The 27,823-nt window shown below is 38.0% G+C and overlaps 1 protein-coding gene across 1 annotated transcript; it reads left to right on the top strand.

Annotated features, from left to right (window-relative positions):
* Positions 1-18,092: 18,092 nt before the first annotated feature.
* On the top strand, positions 18,093-19,940 carry LOC121139815. The gene is made up of 2 exons (XM_040743810.1): positions 18,093-18,202; positions 19,177-19,940. The coding sequence occupies exon 2, from the start codon at positions 19,212-19,214 to the stop codon at positions 19,845-19,847; it is 636 nt and encodes a 211-aa protein (XP_040599744.1). The 5' UTR covers positions 18,093-18,202; positions 19,177-19,211; the 3' UTR covers positions 19,848-19,940.
* Positions 19,941-27,823: the final 7,883 nt, after the last annotated feature.

Here is a 27,823-nt window from a genome sequence, read left to right as displayed (position 1 = left end):
AGCAGAGCTCTAGCCAATCTGAGCTCAGCACTGAAATCGGACCAATCCCTACTCTGGAAAAACTTCCCCAACCCCAGGAATCCCTATATAATACCTGTGTATGTTCAGCTTGGCTGGTCCAGCTGCCTTCCAATAAACCCCTTTGGATGAGCTTCGGGTGAAGATCTTCTTTTGCGGCGGCGACAGAGCAGAGGCGACCCTGGGCAGAGCAGAGCAGAGCAAGCAGAGGCGATCCTGGGCAGAGCAGAGCAGAGCAGAGCAGAGCAGAGTGAGCAGCGCTGTAACACTTGCCCGGGAAACCTTCCTTGGCAGAGCACAGTTGTTACAGTCTGCTCCTGGCTCCCTGCTCTCCACTCTCTGCTCTCCAGGAGCAGAGCTGAACTGTAGCAACTTCGCCCGAGAAACCTCCTGTGGAGCAAAACTGCTACACTAGGTGAACATCCCCAGCTGGAAGACCCTGTCCTGCCAGAGAGGAGCTGATACACCGGAGAAGCCAGGATACCTTTCTACCTGAGCTGTGTAACACTCAGTATCCTGGAATCCCGAGCTCCAGGATACCTTTCCACCTGAGCTGTGTAACACTGAGTATTCTGTGACTCCCGAGTGCCAGAATACCTGACCCACTCCTGTTCCATCCTGTCCTGACCCATCCTGAAATGCTTACACTGTTTATGCCTATTGTAAAGGGTGATGTTTCTCAGATTTCTTTCTCAGTCACTTCATCATGTGTGTATAATAGGGCCACTGATTTTTTTGAGTTTAACTTGTATCCTTCCACTTTTCTGAAAGTGTTTATCAGCTCTAGGAGTTCCCTTGCAGAATTTTTCTGGTCACTTATGTAAACTATCATATCATCTGCAAATAGTGAAAGCTTAACTTCTTCTTTTCCTATTTGTATCCCCTTGATCTCCTTTTGTTGTCTTATTGCTGTAGCTAGACATTCAAGTACAATATTGAAGAGATATGGAGAGAGTGGACAGCCTTCTCTAGATGCTGATTTTAGAGGAATTGTGTTAGGTTCGTTCCATTTAGTTTGATCTTAGCTGCTGGTTTACTGTATATTCCTTTTATTATATTCAGGTATGGTCCTGTTATCCCTGATCTCTCTAGCACCTTTATCGTGAAGGGGTGCTGGATTTTGTCAAAGGCTTTTTCAGCATCTAGTGAGATGATCATGTGGTTTTTCTTTCGCAATTTGTTTATATGGTGGATTACATTGACAGATTTTCTAATGTTGAACCAACACTACATTCCTGGGATGAAGCCTGCTTGATCATGGTGGATGATTTTTCTGATGTGTTCTTGAAAACGGTTTGCTAGTATATTATTGAGTATTTTTGCATCGATGTTCATGAGGGAAATTGGTCTATAATTCTCTTTGTCAATTGTGTCTTAGTGTGGCTTGGGTATCAAAATGATCTTATGCTCATAAAAAGAGTTTGGCAGTGAACCTCCTGCTTCTATTGTGTGGAATACTTTGAGGAGTATTGGACTTAGCTCTTCTTTGAATTTCTGGTAGAATTCCGCAATGAAGCCATCTGGGCCTGGGGTTTTTTTGTTTGGGAGACTTTTGATGACTGCTTCCATCTATTTCATTAAGGGTTATAGGTCTGTATAGATGGCTTATCTGCTCTTGATTTAATTTTGACAAGTGTTATCTATCCAGGAAATTGTCAATTTCCTTTAAATTTTTTAATCTTGCGGAGTACAGATTTTCAAAGTATGCCCTGATGATTCTCTGGATTCCCTCAGAGTCTGTTGTTATGTCCCCTTTTTCCTTTCTGATTTGTTAATTAGCATGCTCTCTCTCTGTCTTTTGGTTAGTTTGGATAGAGGTTTGTCTATTTGGTTGATTTTCTCAAAGAACCAACTCTTTGTTTCATTGACTCTTCTCAATGTTTTCCTGGTTCCTATTTGATTGATTTCAGCCCTCAATTTGATTATTTCCCGGCATCTGCTCCTCCTGGGTGAGTTTGCTTCTTTTTGTTCTAGTATATTCAACTGTGCTATTAATTCTCTAGCATGACTGTTCCTCCAGTTTCTTCATGTGGGCACTTAGTGCTATGAACATCTCTCAGCAATGCTTTAAAAGGGTCCCATAAGTTAGTGTGTGTTGTGTCTTCATTCTCATTGAATTCCAGTAAGTCTTTAATTTCTTTTTTTATTTCTTCTTTTACCCAGGGATGGTGCAATTGAGCATTGTTCAATTTCAATTAGTTTGTAGGGTTTCTGTGATTTGTGTTATTGTTGAATTCTAATTTTAAAGCATGGTGGTCTGATAAGATACAGGGGGTTATTCCAATTTTTTGTATCTGTGGAGATTTGCTATGTTTCCTATTATGTGGTCAATTTTAGAGAAGGTTCCATGTGGCGCCGAGAAGAAGTTATATCCCTTTGTGTATGTGTGGAATGTTCTATAGATGTCTGTAAAACACATTTGGGTCATAACTTCTATTAGTTCTTTTGATTCTTTGATAAGTTTCTGTCTAGCAGTGAGAGCAGAGTGTTGATGTCTCCTACTATTAGTGTGTGAGATTTTATGTGCAATTTGAGCTTTAATAATCTTTCTTTGACGAATGTAGTTGCCTTTGTATTTGGGGCGTAGATGTTTAAAATTGAGACTTCATCTTGATGGAATTTTCCTTTGATAAATATGAAGTGTCCGTCTTCATCTCTTTTGATTGATTTTAATTTGAAGTCTAGTTTGTTAGATATTAATATTGATACACCCGATTGTTTCTTGGGACCGTTTGATTGGAAGATCTTTTCCTGAACCATTTACTCTGAGATAACTTCTGTCTTTGATGTTGAGATGTGTTTCTTGTATGCAAGGGAAGGATGGGTTCTCTCTTTGGATCCATTCTGCTAGTCTGTGTCTTTATATAGGCAAGTTGAGGCGGTTGACATTGAGAGATATTAAGGACCATTGATTGATGATTTTTTTTGTGGTTGATTTATTGTTAGTGAATTTATTTTGTGCAGTTTCTCCTCCCTTTTTCTTTTGGTGTTTTGTTAAGTGGGATTATATATTGCCTGTGTCTTTGTGAGTGTAGTTATCTTCCTTGGATCTAGGTTTTCCTTGTAGAACTTTCTGTACAGCTGGATTCATGGATTCTTATTGTTTAAATCTGGCTTTGTCATGGAATATTTTGTTTTCTCCATCTATGGTAATTGAAAGCTTTGCTGGATATAGTAGTCTGGGCTGGCATCCTTGTTCTCTTAGCGTTTGTAGGACATCTATCCAGGATCTTCTGACTTTCCTCGTTTCCATTGAGAAGTCATGTGTAATTCAGATCGGTCTGCCTTTATATGTTACTTGGCCTTTTCCTTTAGCTGCTCTTAATATTTTCTCTTTATTCTGTGGGTTTGATGTTTTGATTGTTATATGGTGAGGTGACTTCTTCTTCTGGTCCAGCCTATTTGGTGTTCTGTAAGATTCTTGTATTTTCATAGGCATATCCTTCTTTAGGTTAGGGAAGTTTTCTTCTATGATTTTGTTGAATATGTTTTCTGTACCATTGAGCTGTATTTCTTCGCCCTCTTCTATACCTATTATTATCAGGTTTGGCTTCTTCACGGTGTCCCATATTTCCTGGATATTTTGTGTTAGGGATTTGTTGGTTTTGAGATTTTCTTTGGTTGACGCCTGCTTATCCTCTAATGAGTCTTCAACCGCCGAGATCCTCTCTTCTATCTTTTGTATTCTATTGGTGATAGTTGCATCTGCAGTTCCTGATCATTTACCCAGCTTTTCTATTTCCAGAATACCCTTGTTCTGTGTTTTCTTTATTGTTTCTATTTCAGCTTTCAATCCCTCAACTGTTTGAGTTGTTTCCTTCATATTTTGGTTGTTTTTTCTTGATGCTCTTTAGATTCTTTGAGAGATTTGTTTATTTCTTGAATTTTACCCCTATTTCATGGATTTTTTGTTTGTTTTTTCTTCTATTTTTTAAAGGGATTTCCTCGTTTCTTCTTTGAGGGTCTATATCATCCTCATAAAATAATTTTTAAGGTGTGTCTCCTCTGCTTCATCTATGTAGTGCTTTTCAGGTCTTGCTGGCGTTGGATCCCTAGATTCTGGTGGAGCCATGTTTCTCTTTCTATTGCTGAGTGAGCTCATATTCTGTCTTCTTCCCATCTCTTCTTCCAGTGGGTGGTGGTGGGGTCTTTCCATCTCTACTGTTCTCCTTCCTTCCTGAAGCTGACCTGGGGACACTGACACTGAAGCTTAAGCTGAAACTGGGGTCACCGGAATTTGAAACCTGGAATGTCTGATGTCTTTCCTGTGTGTGCGGGTCTTTTGGATGCCAGGAGCGGCCCCTGGAAGCTCGAGGGAATGGGTGTTGTGCAGGGGATGGGCAGTGTCCCCCTGGATAACCAAGCTCAACTGACACTGGGATCCCTGTAGTTTGGGGCCTGGAAGGGCTGATGTTTTTCCTGTGTTGTTTCCCACTTTTATAAGGAATCTCCATTTTGATTTCCAAAGTGGCTGTACAAGTGGGCACTCCCCCCAGCAGTGGATGGGTGTTCCCCTTTCTCCACAACATCTCCGTCATAAACTGTCATTGGTGTTTTTGATTTTAGACATTCTTACAGGAATATGACGGTATCTCAGAGTTGTTTTGATTTGCATTTCCTGGATGGCTAGGGATTTTGAGCACTTTCTCAAGTGTCTCTTAGCCATTTTACACACCTCTATTGATAATTGCCTACATATTTCTGTAGCCCTTTGTCATAGGATAATGCTTTGAGGTGCCTCTCACAAGCTCTCATGCAAAGTCAGTGCAGATGTATCTTGTAACCATTGAGGATATTCCTTCCCAGAGCAATTAAAGAACCTAAGGCTTATTGTTAAAAAAAACTATAATGCTCTGGGTGATAGAATAGGTATAGAATAGAGAACATAATTTCAAGGGGATATCATAAAGCAAATATTTTGGAAAATTTCTATAAATGAACAAACTAAATCAAAAATACAAATATATTATATTGACATTGATGGCTTTGTAGACACAGTTGTTGATGTCATAATAATTGCACTAGAATCTTAGGATTAAAAAAATTGTCATCTTCAGGGGGTAAATGTTCATGTTCTAAGGATTAGAACTTTATATAAGGTAAAACAGAGTGTGAGATGGGTCATATATGTCAGGTCACGACAGAGAGGAAAGTTAAAGCCTTATGTGACTAAGCATAGCAATGAACTTTTGGGGACATGATTTGTTACAACAAAAGGAATATTCAGATTAACATTCCTCTTACAACTGAAAGAAATCATAATTTAACTCATGTTTCTTAGAAAAATATTAGAAAGTATTATAAATTACTGTAACTAACCATTCAGCTTGTACAAGAACAGCGTGCAGTAGCTGCTAATCTTTCTATGGACCTGATGGCCTACCTGTAAATTAGTTGACAGGCAAAGCTTTATGTGCTATAAGACAGCCATTAAAAGTAGAGAAACTGCAGGTCTTAGAACAGTTGGTACAAGAGTATCTAAATGTCCAGCATAACGAAGAAGCAACCAGACCTTGGAATTCTGTGTTTTCATTAAAAAGAAATCTGGATAACTGAGAGTAGTAACAGATCTAAGAGCTGTTATTAATGTGATTTACTCAATGAGCTCTCAGCAGTCTGGAATTCCTATACCTTCCTTATTACTTAAGTGTGGGTTCTTATAGTTATTTATTTAAAAGATTGTTTTTTCACTATACTTTTACAAGTAAGAGACACAGGAAAAACTTGCCTTCACTGTGCCTACTTAGAATAATTTTCAGCTTTTTAATTGATACACATGAAATGTTCTCCCACAGGGAAACAATATGAAAGCAATTTCTTGATTCTCTATTTTCCCATTATATAAATGACATTTTACTAGCTGAATCAAATGTAGATACTTTAGAAAGATTGTTTGAAGAACTAAGGAAAAGTTTGCCTTGATGAGGATTACAAATTGCTCTTGAAAAACAGAGGAGATTCTACTAAATATTTAGGATATTAAATAAGTCTACAGAAAATAAGACCCCAAAAGGTGCAAATTAGGAGATTTATAGTGCTAACACTTAATGACTTTGAAAGATTGCTAGGAGACATTTGCCCAGTGGATTGTTTAGCTCCAAAGTTTTATTGGACTTTTGTTATTTTACCCTCCAAGCATTCCTTTATAAGAATACCAATACAGATGGATGGTATTATATTCAAGTCGATCTTCTTACCATATAAACTGAGTAAAAGAGTTAAAGACATATGGGAAAAACATCTCTGAGTTGATTTTAAAGGAAAAATTGACACTTCCTCAGTTTGCAGTACTAAACCCCGAAGAAATTGTAATATCTTTTTACTAATGACGAAATTGACAGATATGGGCAGAAAATCACCCTTGGCAAATAGCTTGCAATCATTTTTGGAAGATATTAACAACAAATATCCCAAAAGCAAGAGAATTCAATTTATATACAGAACTAACTGGATCCTTCTACAAATTGTGTGGGAAAAAACAATATCAGAGCCCCTATTTTGTATAATGATGCAAATGAGTCAGGAAAGACTGGTTACAAATCAGAACATTTAATTAACATGGTTCAAATCCCTTATGATTCTGTCCAAAATTCAGAAGTAGATGCTAGTCCCAGGGTATTATTGGATATTATGGAAACTCTCAACATAGTTATTAATTCACAGTATACAGAAAGACTAGTTTTGCATATTGAAACTGCTGAATTTATAACAGATGATACAAAATTGGCTTTATTATATTACTTAGGTACAAGAAATAATCAGGAATAGGAATCATCCTACTATTATATAACACACATCCAATCACTTCCTAGTCTTCAGTCCATCTAGAACAAGGTAGTGATAAAATTGCTCAACTATAGACAGAAAGTTGGCGGGGCCTCAGAATTTCATAATTTTCCAAGATTGATGAGGAACATTGAGTGATTCTCCAGGCTTTTTATATTAAGACATATTAGAAATTGTGTTACCTGCTCTGGTAGAAAAGGTCACCCTGCAAAGATCATGTGTGAGCTATACATCCCATGCTACCCTGTTTAGAGTGGATAAGTCACAGGTTCAAGTGGATCTGGGGAGGGGTGCTCACCAGAGGAAGCCAGAGCAGAAACTTATCAGTTCATTATTAAAGGAGTTTATGTCAGCCTTCAAGGTAGGAACCAAGTGCAAGACTGGATGTAGACACAGGAAAGTAATTGTACTTTGGATAATCTGTGACTGGTAAAGACTATGAATAATTATAGACATGACATCAATTTTCAATTCAATATTTAATGACTTTAATTATATTGGAACAAAGGATTAAAATTAGCATGTTTCATGACAGCAGGATTGGTCAATAGTTAACTATATTTGACATCAAAATGGTGTGAGATACAACACATTGATTCACAGGGCAAAGGAAAAACAAAATTGGACAAAGTGTCATGTGATCTCATTAACATGATTGCTCAGAGCACACTGGAAATTCCTGTATTTTGTACAATTCCTGCATTGTCCACAGCACAATATATGCCATAGACTTTATGATCCTGAAAATTAGTGCATAATGTCTGCAGAGCCAACAGTATACAAGTCCAGCTCTACTCTCAGTACACATAAGGACTTGCCTGTCATCACATAAGAAGTCTTTGCTTCTGTGTATTGAGATGTCAGCTCCCTTATAAAATCCTTTTCCTGATATTTGTTGTGTTCATTTGGCAATGTACATTTCAACAGTACTTTTGCAATATAACAACAGATAATCATGACCTTCAGAGTTCTGCATGTGGAAGCATGTAAAGAAAGGAACACCTTGGATATATAGAGGAGGAAATAATTTAGACAGACCCAGGGAATGAAGTTCATGTTTTGTTTAGAACAGGATGATGACTACATACTAACACAAATGCCTGGGCAATTGTTCATTAACCCCCACACTGTGAAAATCCTTAAAACTTATATAAGTCCAATGACAGAAAGTAAAACAAAAAAATGATTAGTAACAAACATGTTCTTGAGTGATAAAGGAAAGTGGTGTTTCTTGTGTTGACTCACTACTCGACCATGAGACTTGCATGGATGGAATGTAGTAGCTATACCTGGTGACACTCCATTGAGAAAAAAATGGCTTTCTTTTCCTTGCTGGTGTCAATTGCAAATACCTATTTGGTTAATGATAGGACTTTGTGCCAACTACACTGTTACAGTTTCTGCATATTGTCTGGTTTGACATCATCAAGGTAGTCTCTATGCGCTGCCAATCTCTGAGTTCTCAAGTTTCATCAGGTATTTTGTGTCTGGAAGACCCTGTTTCCTCAGAGCCAACCATTTCTGACTCCTACAATTTTCCCTTTCCCTTTTATGTAGATTCTCATGCATGAAAGGGAGGGACTTGATGAAGAGATCTCTTTTAGGATTGAGTTTTCACATTCTACCTATTGTCCTTTTACTAATAATCATCCACTGAAAAATTAAGTTTCTATGATGTGAGTTGAGTGAGCCAGTGATCCATGAGTATAAGAATACTTTAATAGTCATTATATTACAGAATTCCTTTATCACCATGAGAGTATTAGGTTTTAGCTAGGGCCATGAATTATCTTATATCGGGTCCATTTTATCTCAAAAGTGTTGTTTACAGGTTCTATCCCTTGCAGTAGAACTTGAATGCCACAATATGTCAATATGTTGCAGGTTACTCCCATAATATTTGTGACATGGTTAGATCAACATATGTTCCAGAGATGTCTCTCAAATTTTAAGGATTTGTAACGATGACATATTGGTGGTTGTTTCTCCTCTGGTAAATTTTTGAGTGCTTTAAGTGCCATGACCACCAGCCAGTAGATGTTCAAAGAAATCAAAGGCAAAAATTAATCTACTTCAAATGACAGCCAATGCTGGCATAGTTGATACCATCGTGGAACACTTTCAGTTTTAGGTGAGAGTGATACTTCTAAAGCCACTAGGGAAATTGTAGTGCCTCTTCTAAGAAACCTGGGATATGTTCTTTCTCAACATCAGACTATTCCACTAGTGGTCATATACCAAGAATCCTCTACATGCTACTATAGAAATACTTCTTCAAACACATTCATGTCTGCTCTATTTAACATATCCAGAGATTGAAAATATCACATGTTGAATGCACATTGAATCTTTGGTATAGTTACACAATGGAATATTATTCATATATTAAAAGAAAAACGCAATTATGGAATTCTTAGGTAAATGGAATAAGGTAGAAAACAAATGATACTAAGTAAGGTTACTCGAATACACAAAGACAAATATTGTAGATTTTATCTTGTATGCGGACATTACCTTTTAAGATGTCAATGTATACATTGCAATCCTAATACACAGAGGTTAGGTAACTATTAAGGGAGTAGTTGCATGGGACAGGATCTGGCTAGCAATGGAAAGTGGAATAATATAGTGTTATGGATAGAGAAAGAGAAAAGTGAAATACAGTGTGTAAATAGGGAGTATAATGAAAGAGCAGAGTTAAGTAGATATCATTGAGAGGAACAAAATTTGGCAACCTACTATTCTTGAAGCTTTCTCTAATATGGACACACATGAAAGAAATAAACATGGTGTCACCAAGTAGTAGATGAGACCTTGTCCAAACATTAAACATCTTATCACATCCAACAAAATTTCCAACACCAGGTATGGGTTACATATTTTTGAATCACTGGATCATTGGCCAAATGAGTCCAAAGAAACCTCCGAACACTAGAAGCTACTCTCCTCAAACTGAGCTCAGGGTACAGTTACTTAAAACACCATATATATCCAACCAAGAATGAAAGTGTTGAAGTAGTAAGTCAAAGACTCACCCCCACAGAGTAGTTTCATGGTACTGGAACTGTACCAGAAGAGGATGATAATCAGAGACTTTGCAACTGAGAAGTCTTAAAGATGTACTGTCAAAGTAGTACCACAATGTTCTGGTAACAACTAACCATTTCGCATTTGGACTTAATGACCCTACAAGGAGATGGGCCCCCTCCCTGACACTGATGAAGTTGTTAGAGTGTTGTTGCATGAACATAATGGAAAACCAAATACTATATATTTGTAAAGGAAATCTTTCAATAAAATGAATCATAACAAACTTCTATTATATTCGTAGATCAGTAACTAACTCAACGTACCTCAGTGAAGCTTCTTCTCAACGTTCATGGTAATTAACACAGACATAAATAATTTGGACAGTGTGCTATAAGATAAAGATTTTGGATCTCTCTACTGTAAGTTGGATGTCTTCATCAAATCTCTGCTCTCAAGTCTTAGGGACTATGCCGACAAGGAGCAGAAAGACTGTAGGAGCCATATAGGACAGATGACTCCATGGATGTCTTCCAGTCTCACAGGATAGATGCATAAATGAAGTCACAGTGAATGTGACTGCAAGAAGCAGGCCTGCATACTTGCAAGGAAAGTGGATTCCTGACAATGAGAATTGGAAGTAAAAAGAAGCCCCCACCCAAAACAAAGGATTTGTCTGCAATTGATACTCACTGTAAAAGAAAAATCTGTTTCCTACATTGGTTGTTACTGGGTTTATTAACCATAATTCAGAGCAAGCCCCGTGTTCATTTTTTATCTCATTTTCCTTTGTTTGGGCTTTTGTTGACTTTCTGACTTTTGACTTATATGGTTTGCTTTCTAAATTTGTGTTTCGGGGAGGTATGTGTGTATATGTGTGCTTGTATGTGTGTGTGTGTGTGTGTGTGTGTGTGTGTGTGTGTTTATTTGTTGGCTTTAATTGGGGTGGAAAGAGGATACAGACTGGTAAGTTGGGAGGTTGTCAGAATCTGGGGAAATTGGAGATAAGAAAGAATGATCAAAAATTGTATTCAATTTTTAAAAATAATGTACTAATAAATAAATATCAGATGTCTTAGAAAACATCAAAAAGTCAATCTTCTAATGGTGAGTGATATCTTTGCTGTATGGCTTTACTTGTTTTTAAAATGTTTTACTGTGATTCTTTTCATGAGTATTTATCAAGGACAGATGCCTATAGTTTTACTTTTCTGTTGTGTTGCTGGTTGGTTTTCGTATTAGAGTAATACTGGTGTTACAGAAGGTGAATGATGTTGATCCTTTCTCTTTCTATTAATTCAAAAATTGAAAGAAGGGTTAGCTATGAGTCTTCTATGTCAACATGGTAGAGTGCTGGTGTTAGTCAATCTAGACCTGAGCATTATTAGTATTAATACTGCTACTATTATTATTTTAATTTAATAAGTTTTAATAGGGGTTTTATATGTTTTTTGCTGTAAGTCTGTTCACCTTGATAAACTCTTCTTGTTTCAAATTTGTCTGATGCTAGAAAATCCCTAAGGTCTTTTGGAATTTCTAACTTAATGGAGTTTAGACTTTTAAAGTATCCCTTAGGAATTTTCTGAATTCCTTGGTGAATATGGTAAGAAATCCTCTTTGTCTTTGATTCTGTGAATTGAGATATCTTTGCTATTTTTTCAGAGTAATTATTGAAATGATCAACTCATCTTAAATTCAGAAACAACCATCTCTTCCAATAATTGATTATGTCATAATCTTTATTGCTATTTCATTCATTTCAGGTCTGATTTTTGTTAATTATTCACATTTATTGGTTTTATATTTGGACTGTTCGTGTTTTCTGCACTTCTTTTTTATTCTGAATTCCTTTTTTTGTTTGTGGAATTATTTATTTTTGTTTTATTATTTTAATTTTAAAAAGCTTGTTTCACATGTCTGTCCCAGTTCCCTCTCCTTCCCCTCCTCCCGCTCTCCCAACAAACACCCCAACCTCCCACCATATCTCCACTTGCTTCCACATTGGGGACATCTTCAATCTGTCATTTCACTCAGGGCAGGGTCCAGGCACACCCCTAAGAGATCAGGATGAGAGAGCATCCCTCTTTTAGTTATGGACACACTAAGTCTGTTTGTATACTAGGGATAAACACTGATCCACTGCCCAGGGCCCCATAGGTTGCCCTGGCCTCCTCACTGACTCTCACATTCAGGGGGTCTGAATCAGTTCCATTCTGGCCTCCAAGCTGTCAGTCTCCCCTGTTCTCCCCTGTGCAGGTCAGCTGTCTCTGCTGGATTTGTCACCCCATTCTTTGCCAATTTGCTCATCGCTCCTCTCTCTCTGTCACCGGGTGCCTTGGGTTCAGTTCAGTGTTTAACTGTGGGTGTTTGCCTCTGCTTCCTTCAGTCACTGGATTCAGGCTCCAGGATGGTTATAGACATCAAGTTCATTATCAGGAATGGGCATTTAAGGTGGTCTCTTCACTAATGCTTAGCTTGTCGGTTGGTATCATCCCTTTAGATCACTAGAGGTCTCACTGGTGCCAGATCTGTCTTCTAACCTATGATTCCTGCTTCCCCCAATTTTACCGCCCACTCAACCTTCCTGTTGTCCCATGACTTACTCTGTCTTCCTCTTCTCCCCCTCTCTTCTGGGGACCATGTGTTCCACCTTGTTTAGGTCAACTGCCTCTGTGGGTTTCGCCAGCCTGATCTTCATTCTTTGGTCATCACTCTTGTTTTCAACTGGATTTAAAGGAGTTCAATTTGGTTGACAGTTGTGGGTGTCTGCCTCTGCCTCCATCTGACACTAGTTGAGAGTTCTAGGATGGCATATATGATAGTCAACATTCTCATTATCATGGGAGGCATTTAGGGTAGCCTTAAAGCCAGTTGGTATCATTCTTGTAGATCTGTGAAGATCACACTAGTGTCAGATCTATCCTCTAACGTCTACTGGCTCCCTCCTTTATGGTATCTACCATTGTTTTCTTCCCTAGTCTTACCCTGGCTCAACCTTCCTCCTCTTGTATGTCCTCCTCTCCCGTGATTTTTCTCCCTCTCATTATGCCATCTCTTTGCACCTTCCCCTTCCCCCCCAATCCAATTAGAATATCATATCCCCTAACCCTCCTATGAGTTACCATGCATATCTCTTTTGAATCTCTGCACCACAGACTCTCTGGTGGTGGGATTGTGGGCTGGCAATGCCCTCTCCATGTCTAAAATTCATATATGAGTGAGTACATGCCATGCTTGTTTTTATGTCACTGGATTACATCACTCAGGATGGTTTCTTCCAGTGCCATTCATTTGCCTGAAAATTTCAAGATTACATATTTTTATGCTGAGTAGTACTCCATTGTGTAAATGTACCACATTTTCTCAATCCACTCTTCAGTTTAGGGGCATCTAGGTTCTTTCCAGTTTCTGGCTATTACAAATAATGCTGCTATGAACATAGTTAAGCAGATGTCCTTATTGTATGAGGGTACATCTTTGGGATGTATGCCTGAGAGTGGAATTTCTAGATCTTGTGGTAGACAGATTTCCATTTTTCTGAGGAATCTCCATACTGATCTCCAAAGGGCCTGCACAAGTTGGCATTCCCAACAGCAGTGGGGGACTGTACCCCTTTCTCCTCCAGCATAAACTGTCATTAGTGTTTTTGATTTTAGTCATTCTGATTTGAGTGAGATGGTATCTCAGAGTTGTTTTGATTTGCATTTCCCTAATGGATAGATATTCAGCAGTTTCTCAAGTGTCTATTGGCCATTTTGGACTCCTCAAATGAATCCTTTGGTGTTCTGGAGACTAACTTCTTTAGTTTTGTAAATTTTGGACATCAGCCCTCTGTAAGATGTGGGGCTTGTGAATATCTTTTCCCATTCTGAGGTCTGTCATTTTGTCTTGTTGACTGTGTCCTTTGCCCTGTAGAAGCTCCTCAGTTTCAAGAGGTTCCATTTATTAATTGTTGTTCTCAGTGTCTGTTCTACTGGTGTTAATGTTCAGGAAGCAGTCTCCTGTACCAATTTGTTCAAGGGTACCTCCCATTTTCTTTTCTAACAGGTTCAGTGCGGCTGGATATATGTTGAGGTCTTCGATCCATTTAGACTTAGGTTTTACGCATTTAGACTTAAGTTTTTTTCCATTGTATAATTTTAGCTTCTTTGTCAAAAATCAAATGTTCATATTTGTATCGGTTAAAATGAGGGTTTTCAATTTGATTCCATTGGTCTACCTGTCTATTTTTATGCCAACACCAAGGTGTTTTCAGGACTATAGCTCTATAATAGAGCTTGAAGTCAGGGATGGTAATGCCTAAAGACATTGCTTTGTTGAGCAGGATTGTGTTGGCTATCCTGGGTTTTTTGCTTTTCCATATAAAGTTGAGAATGTTTCTGTCATGGTCTGTGAAGAATTGTGCTGGGGTTTTCATGAGAATTGCATTGAGTATGCTTTTGGCAGGATTGCCACATTTACTACATTAACCGTACCTATCCAAGAGCATGGGAGATCTTTCCGTTTCCTGGAGTCTTCTTTAATTTCTTTCTTTAAAGAATCAAAGTTCTTTTTATACAGGTTATTCACTTGTTTGGTTAGCATTAATCCCAGGTATCTTATGTTGTTTGTGGCAATTGTGAAGGGTGATATTTCTCTGATTTCTTTCTTGGCCATTTTATCTTCTGTAGGGCTACTGATTTTCTTGAGTTGATCTTGTAGTTTGTCACTTTTCTGAAAGTGTTTATCAGCTGTAATAGTTCCCTGTGTTCTTTTGTGTCAATTAAGTAAACTATCATATCATCTGCAAATAGTGAAAATATTACCTCATGATTTCCAATTTGTATCCCCTTGATCTCCTTTTGTTGTCTTATTGCTCTACCTAGAACTGCCAGTACATATTGCAGAGATATGGATAGAGGGGGAAACCTTGCCTTGTTCCTTCCTGATCTTAGAGGAATTGTCTTTGAGTTTCTCTCCATTCAGTTTGATGTTAGCTGTAAGTTTGCTGTATACAGCTTTTATGTTTAGGTATGTTCCTTTTATCCCATATCTCTCTAAGACCTTTATGATAAATGGGTGTTGGATTTTATCAAAGGCTTTCTCAGCATCTAGTGAGATGATAATGTGATTTTTGTTTCTCAGGTTCTTTATATGTTGGATTACCTTGATGCATTTTCATATGTTGAACTATCCCAGCATCCCTGGAATGATGCCTACTTGATTATGTTGGATGAGTTTTTGATGTATTCTTGGATCTGATTTGCCAGTATTTTACTGAGTGTTCATGAAGGATATTGGCCTGAAGTTCTCTTTCTTAGTTTTGCCTTTATGTGGCTTTTATTGGTTGGGAGACTTTTGAGGACTGCTTCTATTTCCTAAGGTGTTATAGGAATATTTAAATTGCTTATCTGTCCTAGATTTAATTTTGGTAAATGATATTTATCCAAAAATTGTCCATTTCCTTTACATTTTCAAATTTTGTGGAGTACATCTTTTCAAAATATGACTGATGATTCTCTGGATTTCCTCACTGTCCGCTGTTATGTCTCCCTTTTCTTTTTTGATTGTCTTAACTTGCATGTTCGTATTCTGCTGTTTGGTAAGTTTGGATAAAGGTTTGTCTATCTTTTTGATTTTCTCATAGAACCTACTCTATGTTACATTGATTCTTTGTATCGTTTTCCTAGTTTCTACTTTATTGATTTCAGCCCTCAGTTTAATTATTCCATAGCATCTGCAACTTTGGCATAAGTTTGCTTCTTTTGTTCTAGAGCTTTCAGTTGAGCTGTTAATTTTCTAGTGTGACTATTCTCCAATTTACAAACATGGATGGCTTTGAATTTGTGGCATAGATGTTTGGAATTGAGACTTCATCTTGATTGATTTCTCCTGTGATGAGTATGAAGTGACCCCCTTCATCTCGTTTGATTTATTTTAGTTTAAAATCTAATTTGTTAGATATTAAGATTGCTAGCCCCTCTTGTTTCTCGGGTCCATTTGATTGGAAAATCTTTTCCCAACCCTTAACTCTGAAATAACGTCTGTCTTTGGAGCGGAAGTGTGTTTCTTGTATGCAGCAGAATAATTGTTTCTGTCTTCGAATCCATTCAGTTAACTTGTGTCTTTTTGGGGGGGCGCGTTAAGGCCATTAATATTGAGAGAAATTAATAACCATTTATAGCTCATTCTTGTTTGTTTTGGAATGGTTGTTGTTGGAATTGTATGTGGATTTCCACGACTTTTTCTTTTGCCTGTTGGTAAAGTGGGATTATCTATTGCCTATGTTTTTGTGGTGGTAGTTAACTTCCTCAGGTTGGAGATTTCCTTCCAGAATTTTTTGTAGGGCTGAGTTAGTAGATATGTATTGTTTAAATATGGTTTTGTGATAAAATATCTTGTTTCCCCCATCTATATTGATTTATAGACTTGCTGGGTATAGCAGTCTTGGCTATACAATTATTCCATTATCCTGATCAGTCTTATTAGCATGTGGTGTCATTTGAATTAAATTAATTTTGTCTTTGATTTCTTTGAACCTCTGCTGGCTAATGATCATGGCACTTAAAGTACTAAAAAATTTACTAGAGGAGAAACATAACCACCAATATCGCATAGCTTCAAATTCTTAAACCTGGAGTGACCTCTCTGGAACATATGCTGGTCTAACCATGTCACAAATGTTATAGAACTATAAATATTTTGTTGCATACAAGTGCTACTCCAAGGGACACAACCCACAAGCCACACTGCTGAGATATAAGGGACCTGATATTAGTTAATTCATGAATCTAGTGGAAACCTAGTACTATTATGCTGACAAAGGAACATTGTAATATAAGGACTACTAAAGAAATATTCTTATACTCATGGATCACTGGATCAAACTATGCACATCAAAGAAACTTGATCTTTCAGTGGATGATAATAAGTGATAGGACACACAAAAGGGCAATGGGCAGAGTTTGAGAGACTCAATCCTAAATGAGATCTCTTTATCAAACCCCACCCTTTCACACATGAGAATCTACATAGAAGAGAAAGGGGAAACATTGTAGAAGCCAGAAGTGGTTGACTCTGAGAAAACATGGTCTTCCATACACAATGTACCTGAAACAACTTGAGAACTCTAAGAGACTGTGAGAGCAATAGACAGTACCTTCACAGGTTCAAACCAGACAATTTGCAGAAATCATAACAGGGTAGTGGACACAAATGCTGATCATTAACCAAGGAAGTCATTGCAATTGACACCATCTAGAAAAAGAAACTTATTTTTTTTCCCAATGGAGTGTCACCAGATATAGCCACTACATTCCATACAAGTCTCATGTTCGAGTTGTAAGGAAACACAAGAGATATCACTTTCCTTTTATCACTGGAGACCATGTTTGTTACTGTTCAGTGTTTTTTTTTACTTTCTGTCCCGCTAGACTTATATTAGTTTTAATAATTTTCACAGGATGGGGGTTCATGAACAAATGCCCATGCAGTTGGGTTAGTATGTAACTGGAGAATGATCTTAAAAAGTTGACAAAGGGGCAAATCATGATCAAATTATAGTATATATTCTAATACAATTATACTTTATGATAAAACATTTAAATTAAAAAATTAAATTAATTAATTATTCCTTTAAACTTTGACATATGAGATTGACATTAACTGCTCTGGTCCTTTAAGAGTATATGTCATGACATTGGTTCATTGCTCATAATCTCCCATTCATCTCTAGTGGCCATGGAAACATGAGAATTTCTAGAGTAACTTATCTTACAGTTGGCAGTCACTAACATTTGGACTTCATAGCGGAGACAGAGGCAAGTATTTTATATTTGCTATGCAGTTTTTATTAATCTCATTTAATTACACAGGACAAAAAAGCCAAAGAGAACACTGACATATGGTTCCACTGCTTTTGACATGATTTCCTTGTGAGTAAATTCTGCTGGATATCATAAGTGCTAGGAATCCCTGGCTGTCTATGAAGGCTCTGGAGCTTGCAATGACCTTAACATCTGTATGGATTTCTGAAGTGGAGCATGTGAATTAGATTTTCTGTGCTGTTTTCCTGTCTATCACATAAAGATAAATATTGTGTGGATATCATTGAACAGATGGTAATATCAGATAGGACAATATCCTGAAGTATAAAAATGAGAAACCAATGAAAAAAGCAGAAGAGAGGAAAGGGTAGGTTATTGTGAATCAGGGACTTTTCAGTGAGACACTATTGTATGCTGAACTATGTGTTTAACAGAACTACTTTTTTCTGAAGGTTATTTACCACTTATGTGACTCCCTTTCTGGTCAACACTTTGTGATATTTGGAAGATATTTATGATCTCAGGATCTTTCAAATGGACCTCCTCAACACCAGCACCATGCAAAGGTAAAAAAGAAAATTGAGTTACCCTGAGGGTTTTTAATTAGGTCTCTGTAAAACACATGAATCTCCTCCATGGAATTCAGACAGGGACAGAATCATTTCCTCCAAGGCTGGCTTATTAGTCTGTAACAACAAAATTCTCAACCCTAATTCCATTTATGCTTCAAAAGGCACTGCTCCTTCAATCACCGGCCTCAAATCTGCCTTGACAGAGAGAGGGTGTGGGCAGGGTGTTAGGCAATCCACCATCAATTGAAAACCCATTTTGCTGATATATCTTCCCAAGTTGTATAGAAACTGTCAACTTTAAGTTAAATACATACTCCACAGACACTGTGGAGTAGTAGCCATCCAGGGAAGGAATATTGACAAGTAGATACAGTTCATAGAACCCTGTGAACATCTGCATGTGAGAGTGTGTGTATGTATACCAATATGGAACTTAGACATGAATGGGAGTAACCTGTGGTTTAATTTTCATTGCATTCATTTTTTTAGCAAACATCAATGTGCAATAGGCATAAAACAGTCCACTGCCATAATTTAGATATTGTATTTGTGCATTGTTCTGCTTATACTTCTCCCTTAAGATATTTATTATACTTTTCATTGAAAACACAGTGGAAACAAGCATCACCTTAATGAGATATTACAAACTCTTTTTTCACTGTGAAGTCCAAGCATTAAAATTCTTAGTTAACAAGTATTCCCATTTCAGCATTTGCTACCTACAGTGAAAATGCTAACTATTATATCTTAGAGAGGGAACTTCTGCTATAGTCATGGAATTTAGGGCTTCTTATACAGTTTCTTGTAATATTGTGAACCTTAACACATAGACAGACTATTAAAATATAAATCATGACAGCAGGGACAAGTTATGAGTGCTACATGCTATGCTACCAATGAACAGTTTTGTTTTATAAATTCCCTTGTGATCCTAACATACCTATATACTTGTTCAATCTCTTCTTCAGATTGCTCAATGATAAGGACTACATCTTAAAGCTGAATGGCCTCCTTAGCTGCATATCTGCTTTCATGTTTGACAGTCATTGCAAGCTACCTGTACTGGCGCCTGTGGGAATTTGATGATAATTCTGTGCAGTTTGTGTCATTTGGACTCTGGGAAGCTCATTACCTTCAAGAGTTTAATGTCTCAGGGACTGTAATCAAGACCCTGGTCCACACTCCTATCAATTCCACCTGGACCATTTCACCCAAATTTCAGTATGCAGTGAATCTCTTGGTATGGGCTATTTTGATGAAGCCTGTAGTACTGGTTTTCACTGCAATGGCCATTAAGATCAGCTGCATGAAACACCCCCTTGTGGAGATGGAGATATATTGCTACCAGGTCTCTACCTTAATTTTGTCTGTGAGCAGCCTCTTCACATTTGCTTCCGTGAGTTGCAACTACCTTGTAGATCATTATGGCCAAACCACTCTTGACTTTCTACCTGACTTTCCGGTTAAAAAAGATGCCTTGATAAGCAAGCATTATACTGCTGTGTTCCCCTTAGGTATCATTACAACCACCATGTCACTCTTTGGTGTGATTAGCTTTCTATCTGAGATAAGTTCTTTGAAACTACAGAGTCAGGTGAAGGCCATGTGTGATTCCAAATTATCCAAAGAAGAGGTCTAAATGAGGATTCTGGCATTTGGAACATCTATCAGAAGGCACCTAGAAGAGATTTCATATTCACACAGGAAACTGTAGTCATCAACTTGTTCTAAATAAAGCATGAACTTGTTTCTCTGGGTATGTCATAATTATTTCCTCCTCTGTCTGTCTAAGGTGTCCCTTTCATTAAATGCTTCCACATGTAAAAATCTGAAGGTCATGATAATGTATTCAGATATTGCAAAAGTACTGGTAAATTTAACATTGCAAAAATCAACCCAACAAACATCAGGTGAAAGGATTTCATAAGGGATCCGACATCTCAACACGCAGAAGAACAACTTCTTTTTTTTTTTTTGGTTTTTCGAGACAGGGTTTCTCTGTATTGTTTTGGAGGCTATTGGTCCAGCCCAGCCTCGAACTCACAGAGATCTGCCTGCCTCTGCCTCCCGAGTGCTGGGATTAAAGGCATGTGCCACCACCGCCCGGCCAAGAACAACTTCTAATATGATGACAGGTAAATTCTTTTTTTTATAATTTATTTTTTTTAATTTAAATTAGAAACAAGGTTGCTTCACTTGTCAATTCCAGGTCCCACTCCCTTTCCCTCCCCTACTCTTGCACACTCACACCAACCCCTCCAATATCTCCTCATTTCCCCAGGGAGGGTGAGAACTTCCATGGGGGTGTCCACAGTCTGTCGTTTCATCCAGTGCAGGGCCTAGACCCTCTACCAAGAGTTCAGGGTAAGAGCACATTTTTCATTGTTGGATGGGTGCCCAAAGTCCATTTGTATGCCCGGGATAAATACTGATCTACTACCCAAGGCTCAATAGGTTACCTAGGCCTCCTCACTTACACCCACATTCAGGGGGTCTTCATCAGTCTGGGAAACAGAACCTTCATTCAATGGCTGATGGAAGCATAGGCAGACTCCCATGTCTAAGCACTGAGTTGAAGTCAAGAAATCCACTGACAGAAAGGGTTAAGACTTGGCTACTTTAACCCCCAGAAACAGCTGATATGACAAGGGTTAGTTCTTGAATCCTAGACTTATGGCTGGGAATCCAGCATGGGACTGATGAAGATCCCCTGAATGTGGGTATCAGTGAGGAGGCCTAGGTAATCTATTGAGCCTTGGGTGGTAGATCAGTATTTATCCCGGGTATACAAATGGACATTGGGTACCCATCCAACAGTGAGAGATGCGCTCTCACCTTGGAATATTGGGGGAAGGTCTAGGCCCTGCCCTGGAGGAAATGACTGACTGTGGACACCCTCATGGAATTTCTCACCCTCCCTGGGGGAAATGAGGGGATATTGGGGGGAGGTTGTGGCAGGTAGAGGGAGGAGGGGAGGGGAAGGGAGAGGGACCTGGAATTGACATCTGAAGCAACCTTTTTTCTAATTTAAATTTAAATTTAAAAAGAAAAAAAGAAAAGACAAAAAGGATATCACCACAAGAGCCACTCTTATTCTGCCTGCCTAGATTCTGGTACACAGATCATCAACTGGACGACTCTGGTGAATTAATTCTGAATGAAAACTGCCTATATCATTGCTGCTCACCAATCCTAAGTTGGGATACAGACTGATAATCATGTATTTCTGGAGATCTTCTATTAGTCTGACATTATGCACACAGTTTAAGGCCTAGGATCCATCATACAGTTCCTACACATGCTTTAAGTTTAGTTACCCAAATCCCAGCTTGCCTATGATATTATTATTCTTCTAACTGTGCCTCTAATTGACATATCATCTACCAGCTTTCAATGGTGAGATCCACAAATATTTGCTTCAAAGTGTAATGCTCACCCTTCCATGCCTGTCTCCAGTCACATAGGTCTTTGTATTCCATGAGAGGCCACATTGATAATCCTTCATTTTGAATTTTCATGCTAAGTGGCCTACATATGTGTATGCAGATACACAGAAGATTTACTTTTCCAGGAAGTATGATCTTTGCCCTCTAGGATTATATGCTACTGACAGGCACTGAACAAATCAAAACACTTTATCTTCTAGAAAACCCTTTTGACATTCCCAGAGTCAAGCCCACTTTTGTAGTCTGCAAACTACCAGGGCTAGCTATGAATATCCATTTTGTCACCTCATTTTTCTTGTCCCTTCCCCTTAACCTTGCTTGCCTGTGTCAACATTTCACAGATAGGCCTAATTTCTGTGATCCATGTACTGTTTATAATTTCTTTATCATGACCTAGCTCACATATGCTAATATCACATTCCACAGTATTCCTCTGGATTTAGAGGTTATATTGTACTTGGATATTGAACTCTCCTGAACCTCACCTTCCAGGGATTTCCCCACACTTCCATGGCTAGCTTTGGTGATACAGCTCCTGCACTTTTCATGGTAAATTCCCCCAAGAGACAAGATCCCCATTTGCTATGTTCATTATCCCAGGCAAATATTGGTATTTGTGTTTTTTTGGCTTTTATTGCTATTTTGAATAAATCACTTTGCTTGTTCAGTTACATTGAAACTTGCTTGCCAGAATTAAGTACTCACTACCATGCCTACCTCTCCCCTGCAGCTCTGGCAATAGCTTCCCTTGGTAGTTATTCCATAATAAGGCTTGTTAAATTGCCATAGTCTAACACCCATATCTTGATGCCTAGATTGAACTCACCTGAAACTAACTTTCATGGACCATTCTGTCATTCTCAGCCATAGCTAATATCAGGCTGGTTTGGCAACAGATTTCCCAAGTGATGCATCATTCTGGAAATAACCATATATATATATATACATATATATATATATATGTGTGTGTGTGTGTGTGTGTGTGTGTGTGTGGTGTGTGTGTGTGTGTGTGTGTGTGTGTGTGTGTGGTGTGTGTGGTTGTGTGTGTGTGCCAGCTGCAAACTCCAAGAAATGCATTAGGATGAACAGACCACACTGCAGACTAGCCTGAATATGCTTCTCTGAACTTCACTTTCCAGCGTCATACTCATACTCCCTTGTCTAGATCTCTAGATCATAGTACACAGATTCCCTAACAGCTTTGCCTTAGAGTTCCAAAAAATCCTCACTCTCTATGATCATCCCCATATCATGGGTTAAGTATGATCATACAATTCCCTCAGTGCCTTTTCTCAGTCAATTCCTACAGAATCAAGCTGATCTTTGCCATCATCTACCAAATTATGTTATTGTTTGCCTGTTGACAATCACCAAAAACTTCATCAAATATTGAAGAGGTGAGAACCACCTAGCTCTACTGGTGCATATGTCAGCTTTTCTTGATCCTTTCTTGAGAACCAGGCTTAACTGTGCCACCACAACACTCTCTCAAAGTAACAAAATAAGTAGAGATCATACATCAATTTTCATTATTTTAGTCCTCAAAACCTGACCTGGTGTTGTCATCTGCTCCTCCAGGTTCATTGCAGCTACAGCACACCCCACATTCCCTCCCCTCCTCCCTTCCCCTATATAAATCACTTTGGTATGAATAAAGTTTTTTCCTTGATCAGACTCTTGTCTTGGTGTCTGTCCTTGTGTCCCTCTTCTCTCCCTCTTGTTCTCGCATCTCCTTCTGCCCTCCCCTTCTCCCCATACCCAATCTAATTAGGAGATTGCATCCCATAACCCTTCTCTGGGTTATAATGCATATCTTTCATAGGGTCCTCTCTGAACCCCAGACTCTCTGGCAGTGGGATTGTGGGCTGTCAATGCCCTCCTCCATGTCTAAAATCCATATATGAGTGAGTACATACCGAGTTTGTATTTTTGTGACTGGGTTACCTCACTTAGCATGGTTTCTTCTAGTGACATTCATTTGCCTGCAAATTTCAAGATTCCAATTTTTCTGCTGAGTAATAATCCATTGTATAAATATACCACATATTCTCTATCCACTCTTCAGTTGAGGGGCATCTAAGTTCTTTCCAGGCTCTGGTTATTACAAATAATGCTGCTATGAACATAGTTGAGCAGATGTCCTAAGTATATGAAGGTACATCTTTGGGTATAAAACTAAGAGTGGAATGCTGGATCTTATGGTAGCCTGATGTCCATTTTTCTGAGGAGGCTCCATACTGATCTCCAAAGAGGCTGTACAAGTAGGCATTCCCACTAGCAGTGGAGGAGTATACCCGTTTCTCCACATCCTCTCCAGCATAAACTGTCATTAGTGTTTTTGACTTTAGACATTCTGATAGGGGTGAGATGGTATATCAGAGTTGTTTTGATTTGCATTTCCCTAATGGCTAAATGGCTAAGGATGTTGAGCACTTTCTCAAGTGTCTCTTGGCCAATTTAGATTCCTCTATTAACAATTCTCTATTTAGATCCTTTTTTAAATTGGATCCTTTGGTGCTCTGGAGACTTGCTTCTTGAGTTCTTTGTAAGTTTTGGAATTCAGCCCTCTGTTGGATGTGGGATTGTGAATACCTTTTCCCATTCTGTGGGCTGTCATTTTGTCTTGTTGACTGTTTCAGGAGGTCCCATTTATTAATTGTTGATTTCAGTGTCTGTGCTACTGGTGGTATGTTCAGGAAGTGGTCTTCTCAACCAATTCTTTCAAGGATACTTCCCACTTTCTCCTCAATGAGATTCAGTGTGCCTGGATTGATGGTCAGCTCTTTGATCCATTTAGACTTAAGTTTTGTGCATGGTGATAGATATGGATCTATCTGTTGTCTTTTACATTCCAGCATCTTGGTACTCCAGCACCATTTTTTGAAGATGCTTTCTTTTTCTATTATACAGTTTTAGCTTCTTTGTCAAAGATCATGTGTTCAAAGGTCTGTGGGTTGATATCAGGGTCTTCTATTTGCTTTAATTGGCCTACCTGTATACTTTTGTGTGAATACCAAGTTGTTTTCAGGACTGTAGCTCTATAATAGAGCTTGAATTTAGGGATGGTGATGCCTCTGGAAGTTCCTTTATTTTACAAGGTTGCCTTGGCTATCCTGGGCCTTTTGATTTTCCACATAAAGGTAAGGATTGTCCTATCTATGACAGTGAAAAATTGTGCTGGTATTTTGATAGTGATTGCATTCAATCTGTAGATTGCTTTTGGTAAAACTCCCATTTTTATTATGTTAATCCTACCTATCAATGAGCATGGGAGATCTTTCTATTTTCTGGTATCTTCTTTAATTTCTTTCTTTAAAGTCTCAAAGTTCTTGTTATACAGGTCTTTCACCTCTTTGATTAGAGTTACCCCAAGATATTTTATGGTGTTTGTGGCTATTTTAAAGGGTGATGTTTCTCTGAAATCTTTCTCATACCCTTTATTGTCTATATATAGTAGGGCTACTGACTTTTTTTAATTAATTTTCTATCCTGCCACTTTGCTGAAGTTGTTTATCAATTGTAGGAGTTTCTAGGCAGAATTCTTTAGTTCACTTACATAGACTAATATATCGTCTGCAAATACTGAAAGTTTGACTTCTTCCTTTCCACTTCATATTCCCTTGATCTCCTTTTATTGTCTTATTGCTCTAGCTAGAACTTCAAGTACAATATTGAAGATATACAGAGAGAGTGGACAACCATGTCTTGTTCCTGATTTTAGAGCAATCACCTTTAGTTTCTCTCCATTTTGTTTGATGATGGCTGTTGGTTTGCTGTATATTGCTTTTATTATGTTTGGGTATGCTCCTGTTATTCCTGATCTCTCTAAGACCTTTATCATGAATGGGTGTTGCCTTGTTGAACAGGGTTGTTTTGGCTATCCTGGGTCTTTTGTTTTCCATACAAAATTGATTATTGTTCTTTCAAGGTCTGTGAAAAATTGTACTGGGATTTTAATGGGGATTGCATTAAATCCGTAGATTGCTTTTGGCAGGATTGCCATTCTTACTACATTGATCCTACCTATCCAAGATCATGGGAGATCTTTCCATTTTATGAGGGCTTCTTTAATTTCTTTCTTTAAATATTAAACGTTCTTGCGATACAGGTCTTTCACTTTTTTGTTTAGTGTTACCGCAAGGTATTTTATGTTCTTTGTGGCAATTGTAAAAGGTGATGTTTCTCTGATTTTTTTCTCAGCCCTTTCATTATCTGTATATAGTAGGGCTACTGATTTTCTTGAGTTGATCTTGTAGCCTACCACTTTGTGGAAGGTGTTAATCAGCTGTAAGAGTTCCCTGGTAGTGTTCTTTGGGTCATTTATGCAAACTATCATATCATCTGCAAATAGGGAAAGTTTTACTTCTTCCTTTCCATTTTTTATCCACTTGATCTCCTTTTGTTGTCATATGGTTCTGGCTAGAACTTCAAGTACAATTTTGAAATTGTATGGAGAGAGTGGACAGCCTTGCCGTGTTCCTTATCTTAGAGTAATTGCCTTGAGTTTCTGTCCATTAAGTTTGATGTTGGCTGTTGGTTTGCTGTATATAGCTTTTATTTTGTTTAGGTGTGTTCCTGTTGTGCCAGATCTCTCCAAGACCTTTTTATGAAGGGATGTTGGATTTTGTCAAAGGCTTTTTCAGCATCTAGTGAGATAAACATGTGGCTTATATTTCTCAGATTTTTTATATGGTGGTTTACATTGGTGGATTTTCATATGTAGAACTATCCCTTCATCCCTGGGATGAAGCCTACTTGATCATGGTGTTTGATTTTTTATGTGTTCTTGGATTCAATTTGCCTGTATTTTATTGTGTATTTCTGCATCATTGTTTATGAGGGAGATTGGTCTGTCATTCCCTATCTTGGTTGTTTCTTTGTGTGGTTTGACTACTAATGTAATTGTAGCCTAGTAAGAAGAATTTGGCAGTGATCCTTCTGCTTCTATTTTGTGGAAAAATTTGACGAGTATTGGTATTAACTCTTCCTTGAACTTTTGGTAGAATTCCACACTGAAACCATCTTGCCCTGGTTGGAAGACTTTTTATGGCTGCTTCAATATCTTTAGGGGATATAGATCTGTTTATATAGTTTATCTCTTTTTTATTTAATTTTGGTAAGTGATACCTATTCAGAAAATCATCCATTTCTCTCAGATTTTCCAATTTAGTGGAGTACGGATTTTCAAAGTATGACCTGATTTTTTGGATTTCACCAGTGTCTGTTGTTATGTCCCCTTTTTCCTTTCTGATTTTGTTAATTAGTATGTTCTATCTCTGTCTTTTAGTTAGGTTTGATAGAGATTTGTCTATCTTGTTGATTTCTCAAAGAACCAACTCTATGCTTCATTCATTCTTTGCTTTGTTTTCTTTGTTTCTACTTTAATGATTTCAGCTCTCAATTTGATTAATTCCTGGTGTCTACTCTTCCTGGGTGAGTTTGTGTCTTTCTGTTCTATACCTTTCCAGGTGTTCTGTTAATTCTCTAGTGATGGTAATTCTCCAGTTTCTTCATGTGGGCACTTAGTGCTATGAATTTTCCTCTTCAAAATGCTTTCAAAGTGTCCCAAAGGTGTCGGTATGTTGTGCCTTCATTTTCATTGAATTCTAGGAAGTCTTTTGTTTCTTTCGTTATATCTTTCTTTACCCAGGGGTGCAGCAATTGAGCATTTTTAAATTTCCATAAGTTTGTGAGGTTTCTATAATTTGTGTTGACATTGAATTCTAATTTTAAGCCATGGTGGTCCGACAGGATACACGGGGCTATTCCAACTTTTTTGTACTTGTTGAGATTTGCTTTACTGCCAAGTATGTGGTTGGTTTTAGAGAAGGTTTCCTGTGGTGCTGAGAAGAAGGTATATTCTAATTTGTTTGGGTGGAATGTTCTATAGATGTCTGTTATACCCAATTGAGTGATAACTTCTTTTAGTTCCATTGTTTCTTTGTTAAGTTTCTGTCTGGTGGACCGGTAGAGTGGTGACAGTGGGGTGTTGTATTCTCCCACTATAAATGTGTGGGGTTCAATGTATGATTTGAGTTGTAGTAATGTTTCTTTTATGAACGTGGGTGCCTTTATATTTGGGGCATGTATGTTCAGAATTGAGACTTCTTCCAGATGGATTTTTCCTATGATGAATGTGAAGTGACCTTCTTCATCTCTTTTGATTAAT

Source organism: Mesocricetus auratus, unplaced genomic scaffold (genome assembly GCF_017639785.1).
Source record: "Mesocricetus auratus isolate SY011 unplaced genomic scaffold, BCM_Maur_2.0 Super-Scaffold_100003, whole genome shotgun sequence".
Classification (NCBI taxonomy): Eukaryota; Metazoa; Chordata; class Mammalia; order Rodentia; family Cricetidae; genus Mesocricetus; species Mesocricetus auratus.
This window is presented reverse-complemented; position numbering and strand designations above follow the sequence as displayed.

Bases quoted from the DNA above. Each gene is read 5' to 3' on its own strand.
- LOC121139815 (XM_040743810.1), top strand. From the start codon at position 19,212: ATGGCCTCCTTAGCTGCATATCTGCTTTCATGTTTGACAGTCATTGCA.